The following is a 16,507-nucleotide window of genomic DNA, read 5'->3' as shown; positions in this document are numbered from 1 at the left end:
GTTGAGGTGATGATTGTGGCGTCGATTTTGGGTGGCATAGCTTGCAGCAACAGCGCCATTTCTGTAGTGGTAGAAGTCAATCGGAGTTTCAATGGTGTTGGATCTAAATTTGTGGTGGCTATGGAGTGATTTTGGGGTGTGGCTGTGGTGTGACGAGATGGTGCACGCGGTGGCGGGTTTAGGGATTTTGTGGTGGTGTTGACGGTGGCATTGGTGGTTGTGTTGTGTTCATTGATGATGTTTTGGTGCTATAGTCGTGGCTATGGTTGCTGTGGTGGTGATGTACGGTGCGATGGTGTGGTGCGGCGCTGTTAGGTTCTGTGAAGAGGCCGATGCCGTGGGCGGCTCTATGGTGGTGGTGTTTGTGCGGTAACGATTTTGTGGTGGCTATTGTGGTGGCGGTGGTGTTTGTGTGGTGACGGTGCAGTGGGCCGCACTGTGGTGGTGACGATGCTGTGGGCCGCGCTGTGGTGGTGGTGGTGTTTGTGTGGTAACGGTGCTGTGGGCTGCCTGTGGTGGTGATGATGTTCGTGTGGTGGATCTGACGGTTTGAGTGGGTTTTGTGCAGGTGACTGTGAACCTGCGATGGTGGTGATGGTGTTTTGTGTGGTAGTGATGATGGTTTTGTTTGGTGGCGATTTTGTGGAGGCGACTCTGAATCTGAGATGGTGTTGATGGTGGTATGTTGTGGTGTTGATAGGTTGCATAAGGTGGTGGTGGTTGTGCTTCGTTGAGGGAGTGACAGTAATTGGTTAACCTGTGACATTAAATTGGTTGACCTATAAAATTTTTGATTAGTGGTCACACAAGGGGGTGACATTAAATTGATTAACATGTGATCAATAAACAATATGTGATCACTAAAAATGATAAATTATGATCGAGAATAGTGTGTGACCTAAAAATAATAATATGTGACTTATAATATTTGTAATATGTGACTTATGTGATCAACAAACAAATCGTGACCTACAAAATTTTTGAATTGTGACCTTAAAAAATCTTCATTTGCGATCGAAAAATAATTTGTGACTTATAAATTTTTTGATTTGTGGCCAATAAATTGATAAGCGTGACTAAAAATTAATTCGTAACTAAAATCAATAAATAATACGTGACCTAAAAATTGTGTTTGTGATTTATAATTTATTGATTCGTGATCGAAAAATTAATCTGTAACCTATAAAATTTGTGTTTATGACTTATAATTTATTGAGTTGTGATCGAAAAATTAATCTGTGATCTATAAAATTTTTAATTCGTGATCGAAAAATAATATGTGACCTATAAAATTTTTAATTTGTAACCGAAAAATAAGTTGTGACCAATAATATGATAAGTCGTGACTAATTATTTTTGGATTTGTGATCAATAAACAAATTGTGACTTACAAAATTTTTGAATTGTGATTGTAAAAAAATTTGTAACATAAAATTTATAAAATTTTTGATTTTTGATGAAAAAATAATAAGTAACTAATTATATTATTAATTTGTGACCAAATTATGTAGATCTGTGACCTAAATATATTTAATTAATAAAATAATTAATTAACTAATTAAATTATAAATAATTTTTAATAAAAATCTGATTTAAGAAATTTGAAACTTGTTTTCTTATTTTTGAAATGTGTCATAATTTATTTCTTAGTTATGAAATTTTCCCTATATTTAAAGAGTCTATTGAAGACGCTTTTATATGGTACATTTGTATTTATCAAAAACCTAGACTATTGTTCGCTAACAAGTTGATCTTCAATCTTTAAAAAGGAATAAATTGGTCTTAACCTTTCAACAACCAATGGTCAATGATGAAAATCATTTAAGGCATCATTTGTTTCTTAGTTTTGGAAGAATGAGAATGAAAATTTTCATATAAAAGATAAAAATTCAAATTTGGTGGCTTAATGTAATAGATAACGATCATATTTCTTATTTTAATGAAGAAATAATCAGTAACAAACGGGGGCTAAATCTTTGTTAAATTGTTGTGTAATTCTTGTGAAAATTTGTTTTAATTGGAATTTTTGGACATTAGTCCATGTTAAAGAAAAATTTACTTTCATAATGTTAGATACGCAGTTGGAGTGTTGCTTGATGATTTTACATCATTAGAGAGATTATGCAATTAAAATAAAGTGAAAATTGCAGTAGTGGTTCTTCACTTTTTATTTTTTTGTAAATTTTATCCTAATCTTTAATTTGTATCAATAGAGGTCCTAACCTTTGAAAAATTCGCACTTGAGATCCAAATGAATGGTTTGGCCGTTAGTTGACCAAAAAAATTAATTTTGACCAACTTTAAAAAGGGTAAAATGGTAATCTTTCTATTTATTCCCATAAAATAACTAAAACAAAATAAAAAGAAAAGAAAAAAAAACTAATCATCCATCGTCTTCATCCCACACCACCCCATACTACTTTAACTAGCTTGCGATATTTTTCGAATCAATATCTTACAATAAGCAATCATTTTAAAATCCAACAAAAATTTTATTTAAATAAACAAGAAACAACAGGATCTAGATGAAAATTCTATTTTATTGTATACAAAATTTCATTCACATGGTGATCATAAATATAACAGTATAAATACCTTAATTTAATTGTCGTAAATAATATTTGCTCCAAAGTTTAGAATGAATGAGCATTGAAAAATGGGAAGGACCACATAACAGGTCATTAGCAAGTTAGTTAAAGGGCTTTAAATGGAAAATAATGGGTAGTGTGGGCCCCAAGCATGAGGGACAGGTTGGAGCATTTGAAGGGCCCACGTATTGATTCAGACCCTTGTGTTTGGGACAAAATACAATCAAATTATTGAACGTGGAAAGCTTTACTTTACCCCTTCTTTGACCCCCCAACCCTCTCCCTTACACAACACGAGGAAAATTTCACTGGAAGTCACACAAATTAGAAGTTTATTTCATGCTGGTCACTTGGGTTCGATCCATTTTCAGTTTGATCAACTAATTTAAATTTTTACATCAATTTGACCAACATCACAAAAACTAATTGTTCTTCATATGTGATTGATACAATGTACTTTTTGACGCTAGATTAATAATTAACTAGCCAACAAACGAAAGAGAATTGCATTAAGACGAACTTAAAGTTATTTATGTGTTTGTCGTTAACAAAATCCACTTAGCCCATGTTTGATCCTCATTACGTAGAAAAATTAAGAGGGAGAATAGTGTTTTTTTGAAAAATGAGTGGTTAAAAAAGAATGAAAAGTTTTCGATTTACGTGTAATATTATTTTATGAAAAATTGTGTCGTTCAAAATAAGAGAAAGAAAAATAAAATATAATAGAATTTAATGTAATGTGACTCAAATAAGGGCTTAGTTTTGTTGTAGGTCATGCAATTTCTTAGCCTTATCGGATCGTGTAAGGTTTGATCTTATAGCAGAACAAAACAAATCGAAATTAAGTGATCACTGTGTAACAAACTTCTAAGTTGGGAGATTTCCAAGGAAATACACACACACACTCTCTCTCTCTCTCTCACACACACACACACACATTCAAGAGAAACTACGTTGGTATTGGTATTGGTATTGGTATAGGTAGAGGTATAGGTATAATCCATAGGCCAACCAAAGTCACCCAACCAACCCTCTCTTTCAACGATCTCAATACCTTCTCTCTCCCTCATTCAATCCACACATTTTAGGAGGAAGTGGAAGTGTCGCATTCCTTTTTCTCTCTCTACAGTTTTGAGTGCTCTCTTTTCTTGATTTTTTCCCCTCATTTGCTAAAGCAGAGAAAATGAGAACCCTAAAGTTCCGATCTTTGTGACTTCAGATACTTTCTTTTAGCTGTGGGCTGCTTTTTTGCATTACTTTTGAACTGGTCCAGTGATTTGCTAGGTTGGTTTTTCTTCTCCATACCCCTATCTGCCTTTTTTTTTTTTTAGCATTCTGTCTCTTCGTGTGGGGTTTTCTGGATCCCTGTTGGTAGGGTTTTTACAGAAAAGTTGTGGTTCTTTGCTCAAGATCTGCGTGCTGTTTATGGGCCCAATCTTTTTTCTACTCTTTATCTGCTGAACTTTGTGCATATCTTTTGTTATGTAATGAATTTTTTCTTTGAGGAACTGCATTATGTTCTATGAGTTTATTGAGTCTTTTTTGTGCAATTTGATGGTGATTTGGAGCACTGGGGCTTCTGTCTATGAAAATTAAGCTTTTGGCTAAAAAGATTGCATCTTGAGGTAAACGAAAGTGTTTCCTGTTCGTGGTGGATAGGGTATCGAATTTGTTTTTCTTTGATTGCTATTATGCATCTACATGTTAATCAGCGTTCACATCTCTACATTCATTGTGTTTATTTTAATCAGAAAAGGGGAAAAAAAAAAAAAAAGAAGAAGAAGGAGATTTTAGTTTTGTTCAAATAAGATCTTTTTTTCACAAGTGAGTATTTTTGCTGGATTTATGATTTGGATGTTGGATTTCGTTTTTAAAGACAAAATTTTTAACCCTTCTTTTAATTTTCTCTTTGTTAGGCTGCCTAAAATGCTATCTTGATATTTCTTCTGTTTGGGTAGTTTATCTGCATTATCCTGGTAGGTACCTGCGAGCTTTATATTGGATTGGAGACAATAATGTTCGATTTTGATGCTGGAAGTCAAATATTGAATCTAGGCGATGAGTAATGGGTTTGTTTGTTACGACTAATTTAAGGATCCTGTATTTATTCTAATGGCGTCTGAATCTAGCACCAAGTTTTTCTCAGATAAGCAGAGCAAAATACATGGAACCCAAGCCTTAGCAGGAAATCCTCGCAAGGCTTCACCTTTGCCGATTTGTAAGACTGGAAAATTTGAGGCTACCGTGACAGAATCATCTAGAAATGTTGAAGCTGTTTCTTCTATGAAAATTGCAGTTGCAGCTGCAGGGGAAAAGAAGTTACATAATCATCAGCAAAAGGTGTCAGTCAGTTCTGTAGCTGATAAACTGGATTCCAGCTTGCAGTTGGGTAACTCAAAACAAGCACTAACACTTGAGAATACTTTTGGTCAGGAAAAGAAAACATCAGGTTATGCAATTATCAAGGATAGCTCAGCATCTGCTAAAGTGAGCGATGGAGCTAACAGTATTGCGAAAACAAGCGGAAGTGCCAAAATCAGTGATAGGCTTGATTTTGTTGAGAGTGGAAAGAGCAGTTTGTGTAGGGGTAGCACGAGTACTGACATAAGTGACGAAAGTACTTGTAGCAGCCTGAGTAGCAGCATTAACAAACCTCATAAAGCAAATGACATGAGATGGGAAGCCATACAAGTGATACGATTGAAGGATGGTGCCTTAGATTTGAGGCATTTCAGATTGTTAAAGAAGTTGGGCTGTGGAGATATTGGAAGCGTCTATCTTTCGGAATTATGTGGTACGAAGTGCTATTTTGCCATGAAGGTCATGGATAAAGCATCACTAGCAAGTCGTAAGAAACTTTTGCGTGCCCAGACAGAAAGAGAAATACTGCAGTCTCTTGATCACCCCTTTCTTCCAACTTTATATACTCATTTCGAGACAGAGAAGTTCTCATGTTTGGTTATGGAGTTCTGCCCAGGAGGTGATCTGCACACACTTCGGCAGAGGCAACAAGGAAAGCATTTTACTGAACAGGCAGTGAAGTACGACACTTGTCCCAACTAATAGTCTCAATATTCTTGATATGCATCATGAATTGTGTTGTATTGCATACTAATTTCTGCATGCTTTTGTGCTCGTGGACAGAGAAAATGGTTACTTTCATTCTTGTGAGAGTTGCAATGTTTTTTGTTGAATCTACTTAGGAAATGGGGAAGTAGTAAGTTGTTGAGCCATCTACACTATCAGGCTTTCTTGAGTCTTCATAAAGTATTCTTTACTTTTTAAAGCTAAAAACAGTAGGAAGTGATAATGTGATTATCTATAAACCATCACTATCTGGAATGCTGCCTCAATTTGGGCCAAAATAGAAATGATCTTCTGATTTCCTCATAGCTGCCAAATTCTTTTCTACTAGTTTGTGTTTGGAAGTATAGATGCTAAATCTTGTTCTAGGATTTTCTGAAACTGTTGCTATTCCTGACCAAAAAGCACAAGTTGTTAAATATTTTATTAGTATATTGCATATAATACTAGAGTTTTACATATTTAGTTAGGTCTTGCAAACAACTAGGCAACTAGCTATGAGGTAAAAGAAGGCCTTTCTCTTATGGTCCATGATAGGAGCTTTAACTTTGGAAAGATTCTAAAAGTGATACAAAATTTTGTTTTATAGTTCCTAAAGCACCACCATTACGATGCAATGAAGAAGTTTGGTCTTTGCAAGTTTACAATTTGGGAGGAATGTGGGTGCTGCTGATGTATATGATTATAAATATATAAATATATAAAGAGTCCTATGCTAAGAGTTTTCATATTGTAGCTACTTGGTTATGAACGGCGGCAAGATAATTGTTCAGTACTTATGAGGCATTTCGGGGAGTTTATAATAGTTTATGAGGGTTTTATTATCACTGGGGCTTGATTAGGCTTTTTTTTTCTCCCCATTATTATTATTATTATTTACGTCTGGTTTTAGTAGGAAAATCGTTGTCAAGTGCTTTCGCTTATGATTTACTATTGCTACATATATATATATATATATATATATATATATATATATATATATATTTTTTTTTTTTTTTTTTTTTTTTTTTTTTATGAGGGTTTTATTATCACTGGGGCTTGATTAGGCTTTTTTTTTCTCCCCATTTTTATTATTATTATTATTATTATTATTATTATTATTATTATTATTATTATTATTATTATTATTATTATTTACGTCTGGTTTTAGTAGGAAAACTGTTGTCAAGTGCTTTCTCTTATGGTTTACTATTGCTACATATGTATATATATATTTTTTTTATGCTATTTTGCTTTTTGAATGATGAGCACATCTCTCTAGGTCAAAATGTCCGACCTTGTAGTGCTCGGCGTATTCCACCCGCATTTTCATGATATGCCTGGTCAAATAAACCTAATATTGCATCCTCATTTTAAGTTATGCATTGGCTATATTGTCTTCTTCCGACTCACTCTTCAATCTCTCTTAGTTTTTGCATATGTAAAGTAATTTAGCCCCCGTTTGATTTTCATTAAATTCAATTATATTATATTACATTTTTCTCTCTCCTATTTTCAACCACTCAATTTTCCATAAAATAATATTACACGTAAATCGAAAAACTTTTCCTTCTTTTTCAACCTATCATTTTTCTAAAAAATACTATTCCCCGCATTTTCATTTTCAGGTAATGAGGGTCAAACGGGGGCTTAATAGGCAGTCTATTTTATTTCTTTCACATTTTTTTCCCCCAAAAATAGTGTTGGTTGAGAGCTTGTTTGGCTAAGCTTAAAAATTACTTTTAAGAATTTTTTCTTCTAAAAATGTTTCGAGGTTTTTTAAAAGTTTCTATTTAGGCTTTTCATTTCAAGATCTTAATTAAAAACGGCAAATCTTTACTTGCTGTGCAAAAAGTTGGCATATCTAAGCTTAGCTAGACATGCTGATTCTGCTGAGTTGATACTCTTTTCCATAGACCATCTGTTTGACAGGCATCACATTCTCAGCTCTGATTTGTGGCTCATCCAATTATTCTTTTCCAGCTGCAGTATATTATCTTCTAGAGTTGGAAACTATTTACATTTTTATTTGTAGTTTGCTATATCCTTTTTTCCTTGGAAGATTATATGTATCTGGTGTTTGTCAAGTCAAGATTTTCTGATCTGGCACATATAAGTTTGCTTTAGGGAAGTCCTGCTTGCCCCAGTAGAGTTTCTAGCTATGTCTTTGTCTGCACGCAAGGGTAAGGGGTTTATCCTTTTGCTCCCGTTCTTTTTAACTAACTATTAATCTATTTTATCTGATCCCGGGCATTATCTCAAAGTTCCCAAGAAGTTATATAGGAAGGTTTGTTTCTTTGATCCTGTGTTCTCCTTGGCTTCCATCCTTTTGTTCCTTGTGCAATATTTGGTTTTTCCTCTTACTTGAATCTCTTGAACCTTGATCGCATGGAACCTTTAATATTCAATTTGTGTATCCGAGGACTATAAATAGTCATGTAATTGTTTATTTGTACCTTTTGTGATGATATCTATTTCACATGCAGGTTCTACGTAGCTGAGGTCCTCCTTGCTATGGAATACCTCCACATGCTTGGCATTGTGTATAGGGATCTCAAGCCTGAAAATGTCCTAGTGAGAGAAGACGGACATATTATGTTATCAGACTTTGATCTTTCTCTTCGTTGTGCTGTTAGCCCAACACTCATCAAGTCTTCGTCCCTCGAGATGGAGCCCCTTCGGAAAAACTCAGTTTATTGCATCCAACCTGCTTGCATTGAGCCCTCCTGCATTCAGCCATCATGTATGGTCCCTACTTCGTGTTTCACTCCTCGACTCTTTTCGAGTAAATCCAAGAAAGAACGGAAAACCAAAAATGACATTGGTAACCAAGTCAGCCCATTACCGGAGCTTATTGCTGAGCCAACAGAGGCACGTTCCATGTCATTCGTAGGTACCCACGAGTACTTGGCACCTGAAATCATCAAAGGTGAAGGGCATGGCAGTGCTGTGGACTGGTGGACTTTTGGGATTTTTCTTTATGAATTATTGTTCGGTAGGACTCCCTTCAAGGGATCAGGAAATCGGGCTACACTTTTTAATGTTGTGGGCCAGCCATTGCGGTTTCCAGAGTCGCCCGTTGTCAGTTTCGCTGCTAGAGATCTTATAAGAGGCTTGCTAGTGAAAGAGCCACAGCATAGGTTGGCATACAAACGCGGGGCGACAGAGATTAAGCAACATCCATTCTTTGAGGGTGTGAATTGGGCATTAATTCGTTGTGCAAGCCCACCAGACGTACCTAGGCCAGTTGAGATCGAAAGAATTCCCGCCCCAACAGCATCAACTAGTCTGAAAGTTGCTCCTGCAGCTATCCCAAACCATCAAGGTTCTGATAATTATCTTGAATTTGATTTTTTTTAGTGGTTTTCTTAACTAAACTGTCATTATATTTTTATCCAACCAGATCATGAGTTTGTGAACATTACAGATATCTTAAATTGAAAAGAGAGAAGAAAAAAAAATCAGGGTCTAATGTGCTAGTATTTAGTATTTAATCATGTTGTATTGAACAGTTACAAATTTCTTGTATTTGCAAATGTTGAAATACTGTTGGTATCGATCCATAAATGTGAATTTGTTTGCTATATATGGCAGATCAACATCTTAGAAATTACATTATGTTTATTGATACTAAAAATACTTCCATGAATGCTCCAATGGTGGAAAATATTATCAAATGAATGAAATACAAATTATTAGAATCTTGTTTTTGATTATTCTGTCACCATTTAAGTGAGAAAATTTATCTCAATTCAAAATACGAAGAGAATTTACCTAATTCATCATCCATCTTCTATGCCATGAAAGTTTGTAAATATCAAAACCCTTCTCAATTTCATCCACCTCCCACATCTCAGGAAAGAAAGTTACAGTTCATCAAAATATGATGTCATATTTATCCAGCATTGTGACCCTTGTATTCAAATATCTTTAGGAGGTAAATAGTTCGATTAAGTGTTTCTTGTCTCCTTAATTTTTTGTTTGGATGTAAGATTTTGTTGTGACCATATTAGTGCATTGTGACTTTATATGTGCGATTGTTAATGTGAATGTCGGGTCAAAAAATTTCCAGAATTTAAGCAACCCAATATTTTGTGTTGCCGGTCATGTCATTAGTTACAAATATTGTTGTAGATTTACCTAAAACATATTCATTAATTTTGATGGCATACAAAATCGATTATAAATAAGTCCTATTAATGATAAGAAATTTGCACTTTTGTCAAAGATTTGGTTTTTTTTTGAAACAAAATGTTTATTACTAGTAGTTTTTAAGGTTTTTTCCCCCGTATTTTGTAAATTGTTTTTTAATAATTAAAGAGAAGTCTGAACATGAGCCCTTGTCCTTTTATATACAATTTGAAATTTTTTTTGGCGGGGGCGGGGGGGGAGGGATAACATACAAGAAATCTAAACGATCCCCAAATAAATAAATAAAATTAAATGTTTATTAGTCACTGAAGTGGAATCAAGAATTCAAGAATATAAGTAGAATGCTTCAACAAAAAAATAGCATGAACTTTATGAATTGCCACTAGGAAAGTACGTAATGCAATTTTTGTCTTAAGGTGCAATTTCGTAGCATTTCAGTTTTCTGATTTCAGTATCAGGCACGACGTGAAGCAAATACATAGCAGCCAGCACCTTGTATATGGCTTAGATTAGACATACAAGTCACTTAAAATTTATGAAGATTAGAGGATTTAATTCATGTCGACCGCAATGCCACAATGGTGCGCACTTCCATAGACTACTCACAAACATCCATTACATTCTAGCCAAAATAAAGAAACATCTAGTTTTATTATTTGTAAATAATTAACCAAGATTGTTAAAGCTTCCTGTCTCCCCCATTTTATTTCAAATAGAAGAAATGACCCAAAAAAGAAAAAAAAAATGAACATGAAAATTATACTGGTCTCAGATATACACAAATCAAGGCATTGACAAGTTTATCTCAAACTTACATATTTTGCACAAAAAATGGTCTAACCACACTCACCACACAGGCTTCTCACCAGGCAAGTAAGAAGGGGTACCACCCTCAATTTTGTTTTTCTTCTTATGAAACACACCACTAAGATTAGGCATCAGTACTTTCTTTGTCACAGAGGTTCTTGCTTTCTCCAATTTTCGTGTTTCCATTACTTTCTCCGCTGACTTCTGCTTCTGCATTTGGTAATTTTGTGGAGATGATTCATAGGACTTTTCTGTTTCTGCAAGAATTCTAGACGCTGCTTCCACTGCCTTCTTTTGTTCTCGTTCACGCCAGCGTCTGAGCTCTCCCTCAACTGCCTTCTTGGCTGCCTCAGCCATTTCTGCTTTCTTCAAAGCCTCCTGAGTAGCAGTTTTCATGTCCTCAATCTCATTCTGGCTAGCCTCGAACTTCTTGATGGCTTCCTCTTCACTTGCTCTCACTGCTTCTACCTGAGCTATTGCAGCTGCGACTTTGAGTTCTGCTAACTTTTGATATTCTTCAACCTTTCGGCTTAATGACTCGAATTCAACTCTTGATATTGTGATCTGTGCACCGGACTCTGAAGTCGAGGCACGTGCAGCATCAGTTTTCTCAGAGAGTATCCTGATTTGATTGAGGGTTCTAGCCTCTGCCGCCTTCAATTCTTCAGCTTCAATCAACGCAACTTTTAGCTTAGTCTCTGCTTCTTTTAGCTCAATTCTGGCTGCTTCTGCTTCTTTCTTAAGTTCTTCAGCGTTGTGCTTCATCTCTTCAACTTCATGTTTAGCATTTTCACTCTCCAATGATAGCTGGTAGATGGTAGAGATCATTTCATCAGAGACACCACTTAATTTGGCTTCATCTGCAAGGGCTGCTTCAAGCTCAGACTTGGCTTTCCGGAGCTTGACATGCAGATTACCTGCAGTGGATTCAGTTCCTATTTCCTTCTCGTGCAATTCTAAATGATCTTTTTTTATGTTTTCCAGTTCTATCTTAAGGGTATCCACTAGGCTTCTTAGAGAGTTTTCCTCTTCTGCCACTTTCTCTAGCGATTCCTTAGCATCATCCAACTCCGAAGTAATGGCCCTCACAGAATCAAGATCCGAAGCCCTTGCTTTTCCCATCTCTTTTTGTATAGCCTCAACTTCGGACATGGTTTCTGCCAGTTGAGTCTCCAGATTCTTGTTAACTTCGGAATCAAGAACTTTCTTCAAAGCAAGCAATTTTTTAGTCGACTCCTCAAGTTTGGCTTTATATGACTGCTTCTGCTTATGCTTCTCAGCATAGATCCTTGCTTCCTCTTCCCGTGCTTGTGTACTAGCAAGCTTCACCTGCTGAATCGACTCCTGTAAAGTCGCAATTTCTTTGGCTAACTCCCCACGTCTTTCCATATTTGCTTTAGCAGAATTCTCAGCTTTGGCTGCTTGTTCGATGGCGAGATTTTTTGCTTCTGTAGATGCATTATATTCCTCCCGGATTTTCCTGAGTTCTTGCTTTACTGCATCAAGTTCAGTGACTGCAGCTGTATATTGAACTCTAGCAGTTTCCAGGTCTACCTCTGCAGATCCATCATTTCCTTCAGATTTGCTATTTCTCGTTTCTTCAAATTGCTTTGCCCGATGCTTAGCCGCTTCTGTTGCCCTAACGGCTATATACTTCGATTCATTATGAGTTTTCAGCTTCTGAGTCAGATCTTCAACAGTCTGTTTAGCTCTTTCAAGCTCTTCAAGGGCCTGTGCTTTCATAGTTTCTGCATTTTTCAGTTGTTCCTTCAACTTATTCAACTCTTTTTGGGCCAGGTGAAGCTGAGTCTCCTTGGCAAGTACTCTCTGAAAAAGAAAATAGTCGGATCACAACTTTACTTGTATAACGCAGAAATAAGACATTGTTATAAGTACAATATTATGAAGTCACTTAACCCAAAGACTCTTCCATGCAGGACAACCTCCAAGAAAGACATTAACTTGTGTGCATGTATATTACTAGACAGTAAATATGGATGTCAAAAATAGCTTTTCTTTGTTTCACGACATTAAGTTTCAGTAATTGGTTGTACTACATAATAAATGTTTGTTACAAGAAAATCAACTACCATATGCTTCCTAAAAAAAAATGAAGACGCATAATTTATCAGGAAAAAATCCAATGAATCCATAGACTTCAAAAGAATTAGTAGAAATACTTGATGGCCAATTCAATCATGACATGCACTGCCTGAAACATGAATGCAGGAACACATATCCTTGACCTTTTTAAACTAGTCAAGAAAATGGAAATTATAGAAAAGAACCAAAATTTGGACAGGTACATGCAACAAGTGGTGCTGACTGATGTTACTTTTTCTCCAATTTCCCCTTTAAATTACTTTCTTAAAAATGTTACTAATTGTGATCGACCAAAAGTCTTCTACTAAAGAAATAATTAGCAAAAGAGTTGATATATTGATCGTGTGACTTCTCTAGAAACTATCTATGAGACAAAATGAATATGCACTTAAACAGAATAATGGTGTACAATCAATACCGAATATTGAGCATAGGCTTATCTAACAGAAAACTAAAAATACTTGACTAAAAAACCTCTAGCATGTTCGATAAGGTAGAATGGGCATTATTGGATAGTATTATAGAAAAAGAAAAAAATTAAAAATCTAAAACCTCATCTGTTTTAAAGCCCAAATTTTGTCTAACACTACGTATCAAATGTCCCACGGGTCTTGAAAGGGGAACATATTGAGAGTAACAAAATAGTCACCCCATCCATATTTTTGCCTATGAAACTACAGCAATATGTTGCATCACTATGTCCATAAAATTGCAAGTTGACACTACACGTTTCAAGGTATAGTGATTTAAATGAAAATTTATCTTGGTCAACAAAGGGGAGGAAGTAAAAAAGGAATGCTACATACTTCTGCAGAATGTGGTTTTGGCTTCTTAATAGCAGGTTTTTCTCCTGAAAAAGCACCTTCGCCAAATAAACTGACAGCGTCTTTAACAGATTGAAATGGAGCACTGGTATCGATCTCTCCCACCTCTGCTTTAGCAGATCCTTTGGTTGTCTGATGGTCATTTGCAGCCATATTTCTTATCAGATTGTTACCTATGAAGAAAGACCAACACGAGACAATAGTGACAAAAGGGGTAAAAAAAGAATAACCAACAAAAGACTGAAAGTGAATGAACAAATAAAATCATACTAGGCGATCAAGGAGCAATAAAGTTGCTTTTGGAAAAAATATATTATATGGATCAACACGTAGATAGTCAAAGTAGTAGTAAATATAATCCAAGTACCAAACCTCATAAATTGTCTCGCAAGAAGTTGTTATCAAGCATTGAAGACAGATCCATTGCAATTAGCAATTATCAAACAAATTGCATATATGGTTCAGATTTACAAATTTGACTCGTAGAAACTGTAGAAAAGAATGGATGGCATAGGTCCTACTCAAAAGGAATGCCAATCTAGAACTTCTATAGAAAAAGAATCTGATACAGATCAGTCAAAAAATAACTTCATTTTCGAAAGAACACAAGACTAGTGCATGCAGAACATCCATTATGAGCGTCAAATGTCAATACACCATCCCTTTTTTCTCAGAGACCTTGTAATTATAATCCACATTAATGCTTCAGTACTATCCATTTCTATGATCTATTTGCCAACATAGCTTTAGAGAACATTCCATGAAGAATTATATTGATCAAACTCCTCAGAAAATCATGGTAATTCATTTTCTGATCAAGAGGAGTGCCCAACTTCATGAACACTTATGAAAATAGATCTACTAGCCTTACTTGGAAAACAGAGCATGGAACAAATATGATAGTTTTAGACTTCATTAATGCAGATACTATATCAGAGTCTTAAAATATCATGGCATATACACTGCCGATTATAGGCCAGTGAATTATACAAAAGTTGTTTGGACTCTCTGAAAGATTTAAAACAAGCAACATTCTGTGATGAATAAACATTCGTTTACAGAAAATGGGAAGAGTAAACATTTCCTTGCAGTAACTTCAAGAATCAGGACACTTCCCTCTCATTACAGTTTCGAATTCATAAGGTGAATAATAATTAACAAAACTTCAGAAGTATTCAACAACCAAAAGATTTATTAAACCCCGATAACTTTTCGGCAGCTTAAGGCAGAAATTTTTTTATCACCAGATAGAGAAAGAGAAGGTATCATAATTCCATTTGCACGTCAGGCAAAAAAAAGTCCATCATAATTGAAGATCAAAAACTATGCAGCATACTTTACCTGAATATTTGTGCTACTTCAGAATTCTGAACACTGCAAAGAATAATCAAAACAACAACCCTGTATTCACATGAAACTGAATAACTATTTAAAACAACTCACTGTATATGCAAAAGCGACAAGCAATAAGAAAAATAATAAACCAAGAAAAGGGCAGAAGGTAGTAAGCACTAACCACCAATAATAACTCGATCAAAAACTATAATCATGTAATAAACCCAAGAAATCATCAAAACTTTCAAATCCTAAAGAGGGTTTTTCCCAGTGCAGTAAATTCGGATGAAAATGAGTCAAAATTCTTGATCAGCTTCACCAATCTTCCAAAGTCTTCGAAAAGTCAAACCCCTATGCAGAATCTCTCAAAACCCACACAAGCTGCCCCCGAGAACAATCAAGACTCTCCAACACCAAAAACCCTCCAAGAAAATCACCTCACAGTAAAAAAGATGGATAAAAAAAATCCATTTTTCAAGAAATTCAAAAACCACCGTTTGGTTGAATCAAAGAAAAAACTGAGAAGGGTTTGTGAGAAAAGATTTTGAAAGTTCAAAAACGAGTGTTTCCTTCTATATTGGTTTAAAGACAAAACCTACATCACATGAGCATATAAGAGAGGAGAGAAGAAGAGTGTCACGTCAGCAATTGCACAAAAAGTAGATGGAGATGGTACTTTTAATGCATTTGAATTCTTGGGCTTTTTGGTGATTGGTGAGAAAGGAGAACAAAAATTAGTTCTTGGCATGTCCCCTGTCCCCGTCATATACAAACCTTTTCTTGGATAGTAAAATATTCAATTGGATTCTTTTCTTTATACTGCCAGCCTAACTGGTTGCACCTGTGACTGGTCAAGATCTGAGTCCATTGGATTTGGACATTTGTAATTTTTGGATTGTGCTTGATGGATAAAGCCACATGGATCGGGGCGTAACTTGGCACCCCTCGTATACAGGGCTCATTTGGCCATAGTAAACTAGATTTATCCTTGTAATTTTTTTGGTTACGTGACGATATTTTTGCCTATTTATTCAAGCATTAAAACTTTTTTTTTAATGACGGAAGAACTCGCAGTTGCTACCCTTTAGGTACGCACTGAATAAGTCCTCGACCTGACGCAATAGCCTGCAAACCACGCCAACCAAGTAAATTGCACTATGTAAACCTTGTACGATATGCTCGATCAAAAAAATATTTGTAGGAGTAGTTGAGCTCGTGACTAAAGGCATCTTCGCTCACCTACTCTATCAACTCGGTCACTCCATGAAGAGCGCATTAAAGTGTTATGTGTATGTGTGTGTGAGACACTAATTTTGTTATCTAAGTGTGTGTTTGGGTAAGCTTTATTCACTTACTATATAAAAACATAGTTTCTAAAAATTAATAATTTTTTCTAATAATATTTTTTTTTTCATAACTTACTTTATTTGCCATGCTTCCTGTTGAAAGGGGAATGTATAAAACATAAGTGACAGTGCAACACAATATACTATCCTTGTTTAAATATAGAAAACTACGATTAATATATTACATTATATAGCACTCCACTTTAATTATTGTTTTCTAACTATTTCATCGTTTTCAGAATTTAAATTATAAAGGTCATGATTTTTGTTGATTTTTCCCCCCCCCCCC

General features: G+C 35.3%; 2 protein-coding genes across 8 annotated transcripts; one reads left to right on the top strand and one right to left on the bottom strand.

Annotated features, from left to right (window-relative positions):
* The first annotated feature begins 3,582 nt into the window (after nt 1-3,582).
* Nucleotides 3,583-9,240, top strand: LOC111396851 (serine/threonine-protein kinase D6PKL2-like). Of its 4 annotated transcripts, none has more exons than XM_023023397.1 (3): nt 3,583-3,872; nt 4,569-5,629; nt 8,138-9,240. In XM_023023397.1, exons 2-3 carry the CDS (start codon nt 4,701-4,703, stop codon nt 9,009-9,011), a joined length of 1,803 nt encoding a protein of 600 aa, XP_022879165.1. In that variant the 5' UTR covers nt 3,583-3,872; nt 4,569-4,700; the 3' UTR covers nt 9,012-9,240. The 4 variants fall into 4 exon arrangements, with proteins under 4 accessions (XP_022879165.1, XP_022879167.1, XP_022879166.1 ...); XM_023023399.1 differs by having other exon boundaries at nt 3,610-3,872; nt 4,547-5,629; XM_023023398.1 differs by having other exon boundaries at nt 3,610-3,872; nt 4,505-5,629.
* A 1,308-nt stretch (nt 9,241-10,548) lies between these two features.
* LOC111396849 (WEB family protein At5g55860-like) lies at nt 10,549-15,651 on the bottom strand. Of its 4 annotated transcripts, none has more exons than XM_023023393.1 (5): nt 15,472-15,651; nt 15,054-15,277; nt 14,879-14,938; nt 13,520-13,710; nt 10,549-12,437 (listed from the first exon to the last, which is right to left on the bottom strand). In XM_023023393.1, the coding sequence occupies exons 4-5, from the start codon at nt 13,688-13,690 to the stop codon at nt 10,650-10,652; spliced, it is 1,959 nt and encodes a 652-aa protein (XP_022879161.1). In that variant the 5' UTR covers nt 13,691-13,710; nt 14,879-14,938; nt 15,054-15,277; nt 15,472-15,651; the 3' UTR covers nt 10,549-10,649. The 4 variants fall into 4 exon arrangements, with proteins under 4 accessions (XP_022879161.1, XP_022879162.1, XP_022879163.1 ...); XM_023023394.1 differs by having other exon boundaries at nt 15,549-15,644; XM_023023395.1 differs by having other exon boundaries at nt 14,879-14,954; nt 15,054-15,651.
* Nucleotides 15,652-16,507: the final 856 nt, after the last annotated feature.

Source organism: Olea europaea, chromosome 7, assembly GCF_002742605.1.
Source record: "Olea europaea var. sylvestris chromosome 7, O_europaea_v1, whole genome shotgun sequence".
Lineage (NCBI taxonomy): Eukaryota > Viridiplantae > Streptophyta > Magnoliopsida > Lamiales > Oleaceae > Olea > Olea europaea.
This window is presented reverse-complemented; position numbering and strand designations above follow the sequence as displayed.

Bases quoted from the DNA above. Each gene is read 5' to 3' on its own strand.
- LOC111396851 (XM_023023397.1), top strand. From the start codon at position 4,701: ATGGCGTCTGAATCTAGCACCAAGTTTTTCTCAGATAAGCAGAGCAAA. The intron at 5,630-8,137 runs GTACGACACTTG...TTTCACATGCAG, and splicing joins TTTACTGAACAGGCAGTGAA to GTTCTACGTAGCTGAGGTCC.
- LOC111396849 (XM_023023395.1), bottom strand. From the start codon at position 13,690: ATGGCTGCAAATGACCATCAGACAACCAAAGGATCTGCTAAAGCAGAG. The intron at 12,438-13,519 runs GTATGTAGCATT...TTTCTTTTTCAG, and splicing joins CAAAACCACATTCTGCAGAA to AGAGTACTTGCCAAGGAGAC.